Raw genomic sequence first — 6,104 nt, forward strand, 5'->3', positions numbered from 1 at the left:
GCGATTATTCGCCCCGTCGCTAGGGAGGTTCCAACAAAAGAGCCTTGCTCACCTCCCTGGCTAATTGCAAAGGCCGATACCAGCAGGAGAACTCGGCCGTTGGAGTCCCGACCGGTCGGAAAAAACCGTCGCCTTCCCGCCGTCATCATCAGCAGACTATAAGGAACGACCAGCAGAGGAGAGTTTCGGGACAATAAACGGTAAATTTAGAATTTATTTGTTTTTTTTTCCTCTTTGTTTGTTATTATACGAAAATCCGAAATTCCGGTAGGAGCACCTAGGCCGCCCTGAAAAGAAGGGTTCTCCGGGCAAACAAGAACCCGAGTAGTGGGCAAAACCCCTACTTACAATCTGAATTATATGGGAGATAATCAATATAGAAGTTGTAAAATTCGTATATTGGTTTAATGAATAATAAAATGCATCATTCTTTCTTTCATGAGCTATTCTTCAAGGCATATATTTTTTTTTCTTTGACTTTTGCACCATTCATGTATGTAAGAGCTAGTTAATGCACGTTATTCATACCATAACCCTTTTATGTTCATGTTGTTTATAAACATCACATATTGCAATTAGTCTGATTGGATTCCAAAGTAGGATTGCTGCTAGGGAAGTTAAAGTTGACAACGAAAAATGAAATTTTAAGATATCTTCGTTATTTTGATATATTATTAAAACTGATACAACCTATCAATTTAGACTATCTTCAACCACGTTTTCCGCGCACTTTGACTATTTTAGTTATTCTAGCGGAATGGTATTGAGCAGAAGGTAAAATTTGAGCGGCTTCCAGCAATGCGAGCGAAGCACTTATCCTTATGAAAAAAAGGTTTTTCGTGTTTCTTGACCCCATCCTTTTCAAAGAAAAATAATTTTTAAACTGTATATGCACTATAAAAAAGATGGACATGAATGGATTAATACATCTGGGATTGATTTTAAACAAAAGTGATGAAACTATTTTAGTCATGTGCAATTTATTGGTTGTACGCCGAGAAATGAACACAAGCTGAGTTTCCGCATGCAAAGCATTCGGTCTGCTTTTATTTGAGCAAAGATTTCTTCAAGTATATACAGCAGAATAAAATGTTGATCGAGTTTGATCTGCTTCCTGTGTAATTCTTCAACATCAAAAAGTTCAAACATTTATACTCTTACTACCCGAGGTCACCACCGCAAAAAAAAATCATTTAAGTGATACTTCAACATGATAATTTATGCCTATTGTCCACTATGCCAATCGTCCATTATGCCTAATATACATATATTCCTAACGTTCATTATGCCAAACGTCTTTATGCCTAATGCCCACTATGCCTAACATACGTTTGCCAAACGACCGTATACCTAACGTATTTATGCCTAATGGGGTACACCCAATTTTTTCTACATTAAAATAAAATTAAATTAGTTGCATAAACGATTAAAACCGATTACATAATACTAATTGTTACTTATGTAGAAAAACAACTGGTATTTAAACTGGTATTGTCACGAGTCACATTTCCACTGACAGCACGAAACGCTAACGGCAACAGTTCACTGGGGTACAAATGTACCCCACGCAACTCTGAGTTTCCACGAAAGCCAAAAGCAAATTGGTTTTACCACCTTTTTCTACTCTTCCTATGAACTGTAAATTGAATTATGGTTATGGTCTCTGGTCGGTAAATGCGGAATTTTTTGTTGGATATATGATAGCGTTTCTACACGATTCAGTGATTAATTCACCTATAAGTGAAATACAAAATTTATTTTCCATACATATTTAAATAGAAACGTTGTGTCATCAGTAAAGCTGTAGATTATGTTGTCCCGATCAGAAATACATAACAGAAACGTTTCAAAGCTATATCTCGCGTTGTTACTTGTTATAATTTGCTGTTATTTTAACTACTAACGAGACATCGCTTACTACGAAAATTGCAATCTCTTATAATTGTGTTATTGCATTCTGATCGGGGTTGCAAACAAACTTGAGAACTATTAAAGCTAGATATAAAATATTTTTAGCAATTTCGTTTGCAACAACGTAATTTACAAGTTTATTGATTGCACAAAGTTTCTATCTAAATTAGTATGGAAAATAAATGCTGTGTTTCACTTATAAGTGAATTAATCACTGAATCGTGTATTTATGTAGAAGCGTTATGCACATTTACGTGATAAGTGAGCATTGATCAAATCCGTCATTTCGGAAAGGGATAATTCAGTGAAGTCGAACATCATCGGCGACCATGTGTTTTAAAAAAAATGTAGATGGAAGAAAAGTTTAGATCAAAAAAAAGTTGAACTTTGTCAATTGATATATATGAGTCAGTTCTTCGGACATCGGAAATATCTTCAAAGATTGAGCCGTTTCTATACCTTTGTTCGTAAGATTTGTGAACGAATGTTCCTGATTTGTCTGTATGGGTATGTTTTGCCCCTCAAGGGATTGGATGCTTATAAAGTTTTACAGTGCCATCCCAACTTGATGCGATTGATTTGTTGTTATATAGGAAATAGACGATTCACTAGATCCAACTGTCCCATAATGATCGGAACTACTCTTGGACAAACTATTTTATTCAATATTTCTGGGCCACTTTCCGTGCCATTGCCCTAATACCCACCCAGCTTTCCTTGACGCTCGTCTCTATGGATGAAGCCGGCGGGTTGAAACCACCAAAGCCACCACCTGGCAGCTCCATCACGATCGCAACTGGAACATCAGCCTTTGCAAAAGCCCAATCATCACTACCTCCGGCAGCTGCGTACAGCTCGTTGGTTGAACTGCCGACTGTGTATTTTGTTCCCGTGGCCTGTTCGATGGCAGCCGCACCAGCTTGAGCTACCTCATCGATGTCCCGCCAGGTATCGGGCAGATCGCTAGTATATCCCCATGGATAAAGCAGGTAGTTTCCGTACGAGTGCAATGACAGATAAAATTTGCATTGACCTTTCAGCTTGCTGATTTCATCCCTGACAGCTCGTGTTTCAGGTTCCGAAAATGGAGCATCTCCTTTATATGTTTCCGAGCAAGCAGATGACGAGGCACCCACTTCTCCCCAGTGAAAATCGAAGTTTCGGTTGCCATCTGTTCCAATACATTTACCAGCTGGTTTACGAGTCTTGCGCCAGAAACGCTCCATTTGGTGGCTGTATTCGTAGCCATCGGGGTTTACAACCGGAAGAATGACCCAAGTAAGGTTCGACAGGATATCAGCGTTCTCATTGGCATTTTCAACAAGCTGGTTGATCGCGTACAAAGCAGTAGCAGGAGCGATCCATTCCCGCGCATGTATTCCAGCATCCAGAAAGATGACGGAATTATTGCGTTTGTCATTAATGGTAATCGTTTTCAGCGGACGACCTTCGTACGATGTTGCAATTTGCTCTACCTTAACTTTCGCTGGAAATTTGGAGGCGAGCTCATCCAGGTACTGATTAACATCGGAGTGGCGCAAATAGCCGTGCAAAATTCTATCCTCCGCAGAAACAGGCTTACGGGATGCTACACTTGCTGAGTAGTCGTCAATGGTACTGAAAAAATGCAATAATATAGCAAAATAAACATTCGTTGTTCCAACAACAACAACATACTTTTCAACATCATGTACTAGTACACTGTACTGAAAACCATTTTTCATTAGATCAGCAACAAACGTACGTTGTTCCTTCGGTGGGACCAGTACTTGTGCTTTGTCGTTTAGCCGCTTGCTCAAATGCCAGAAATCGAGATTTGAATTGGATTGTTCCAGTTCGTAGAGGAAATTGGCTTGTTCGCGTGTTTTCTGTTGCACTTCATAAACTTTATATCTAGAATAGTATTGTTTTGAGGTCAGCTAATAATAATTGAATCAACAATGAACTCCATCAATGACTAACCCTTGGTATGAATGCCTAGCAGTGACAACTGCCAGCATGGCAAATGGAACGATTATAATCTTTAGGATCATTATGAAACTATTACACTGCGATCGTCGCGATAGATTTGCGGAACTAGCGATGTTATCAATGAACTAAACTAGACTGTCGATAGTGCATGGGTGAGCGTTGTTATTTATATGCAAGTCTAACGATGATAACAAAAATATTTTAATAGTCATTTACGAGTGCATTTCACTATTGAGTGTCGTAGATGTAGGTCTCGCGTGTGCAGTTTTCTATTATGTTATAAGTGGATACGTTTGAGGGAGATCCAGAAACTGAATATATAATACTAATTAATATCGAAAATCTGAAGTATCACATTAACCTATTATAACCCCATTCTACTTTTCATGCGCAGCACACATTGAGTTTTCTGCAAAGTCCTTATTTGAGCAAATTATGAAATAAAAACCTGTTTTAATCCACTTAACAGTGTGATGATACATTTCTTATAACTCATATCGCATTCTTCGGGTATTATATCGATTGAGAACATTTAGAACTTGATGCTTCGCGATGTTTTTGATAACACAGTCTACATGGGATAGTGGCATGACTCAGAGAATCGCTCAAATTAGCATAGGACAATATCATTGCAAGAAATCTCAAAGGTTAAACTTATTTAATGGAAAAGCGGGACAAAAGGCCTATAAAATAGAATTAAATACGAATTATTGCTAATGCTCCGTTAATAACATATATAAATTCTTCAATCAATGCATTGTGTATCGATTTTGTTGGCTATTTTCGGCAAATTTGAGACTAAGAGAAACGAAAGCAATGAAATTGAAAGACGGATAGGTATTCTAGAGCGAATCAGTTATAAACTTAGAACGGAAAGCTAGAACTAGGCAGGCTCATATGGGCATGATCGGCGTCGGCGGTAAAACATGATGATGAGTTATGTTCTACAATAGACCATGCGGTAGACTTGGGTGCAACGCCCAACTCCTACTCTGCAGAAGGCAAAGAATTCTTCGGATTTTCTTTCGATCATGCCCATATGAGCCTGCCTAGTTCTAGTTTTCCGTTCTAAGTTTATAACTGATTCGCTCTAGAATACCTTTCCGTCTTTTAATTTCATTGCTTTCGTTTCTCTTAGTCTCAAATTTGCCGAAAATAGCCAACAAAATCGATACAGTAGAACCTTGCGGCAATTAAAACATAGTAACATCAATGCATTGTGTAGGAAAAACTGAAATTTCCTGAAGGGGTTATATATGTTGTGTTGAGTTAAAAAAAATCGAAAAACAAATTTTCGAATAGATTTGAAGTTCATACTCAATAGCGTTTACTCGAATTTCTAACGCGGATGAGAACTAAGCACTGAAATTTCAGCTCTTGATATCTCGCTACCTCTGAAGTGCATGCGTACATAGTTCAAACTTTACTTCGATATCGACTTTTTCTAAAAATGACTTCCCAGTAGTATCTTTGATCTGAATTATAATCTCTAATCCTAATGCCAAAGAACAAATAAAAAACTCTCGAAACCCGTTAGGGAAAATCATTATCATTACTGAAATTTTCTTTTTCACGAAACTTTTCGATAACCTTCCGTCACTTCTATTAAAAAATTTCAAATACTTTATAATTTACATAATCTTTAGGAACAGTCGTTTAAGAAGCTTATGTAATATTGTGTAGGAAAACCTGAAAATTTATGAATTTTCTCTATTTGCAACATATAAACCATATAACAACATATAAAGTATACTAATTAATTTAGAATACCCTTTTAACATGAACTATCGCACGAATAGGGAATAGGTTTGCCGAATTTTGGAAGAAGTGGATAAAATAACCCCTTGAAAACTACCTAAAAATTGGTGTTGTTCAATGCAAATGAAAGAACATATCCTCAGAAAATGGGATGTACCTATTACTGTGAATAATCAATTCAGTAAAGAACCGTTTTTATCGTCTCCATGGTGTGTTTTAGGCTGACAAAATAGGGACATTAACTAAATCGCGACATTTTTTTCCTGCGTTGCGTTGTGACGATGATTTTGGCGGATTGCATACTGACTTCATCATGTTTGACTGCTGATTATCTAATAAGAGTTGCTTAGGAAATGGTAAGTAGGAATTCATACCAATCCGAGCCATATTAAAACCTCAACAGCATGATAGCCATCATTGCCGGCCGCCCCCATCTCCATCGTTCACGGGGAAGGATAAAGGAT

At 37.6% G+C, this 6,104-nt stretch overlaps 1 protein-coding gene across 1 annotated transcript; it reads right to left on the reverse strand.

Annotated features, from left to right (window-relative positions):
• Nucleotides 1-2,515: 2,515 nt before the first annotated feature.
• On the reverse strand, nt 2,516-4,032 carry LOC131691536 (carboxypeptidase B1-like). The gene is made up of 3 exons (XM_058978039.1): nt 3,874-4,032; nt 3,589-3,804; nt 2,516-3,528 (listed from the first exon to the last, which is right to left on the reverse strand). Exons 1-3 carry the CDS (start codon nt 3,942-3,944, stop codon nt 2,574-2,576), a joined length of 1,242 nt encoding a protein of 413 aa, XP_058834022.1. The 5' UTR covers nt 3,945-4,032; the 3' UTR covers nt 2,516-2,573.
• Between the last annotated feature and the right edge of the window lie 2,072 nt (nt 4,033-6,104).

This window comes from Topomyia yanbarensis, chromosome 3, assembly GCF_030247195.1.
Source record: "Topomyia yanbarensis strain Yona2022 chromosome 3, ASM3024719v1, whole genome shotgun sequence".
In the NCBI taxonomy this organism is placed as follows: domain Eukaryota; kingdom Metazoa; phylum Arthropoda; class Insecta; order Diptera; family Culicidae; genus Topomyia; species Topomyia yanbarensis.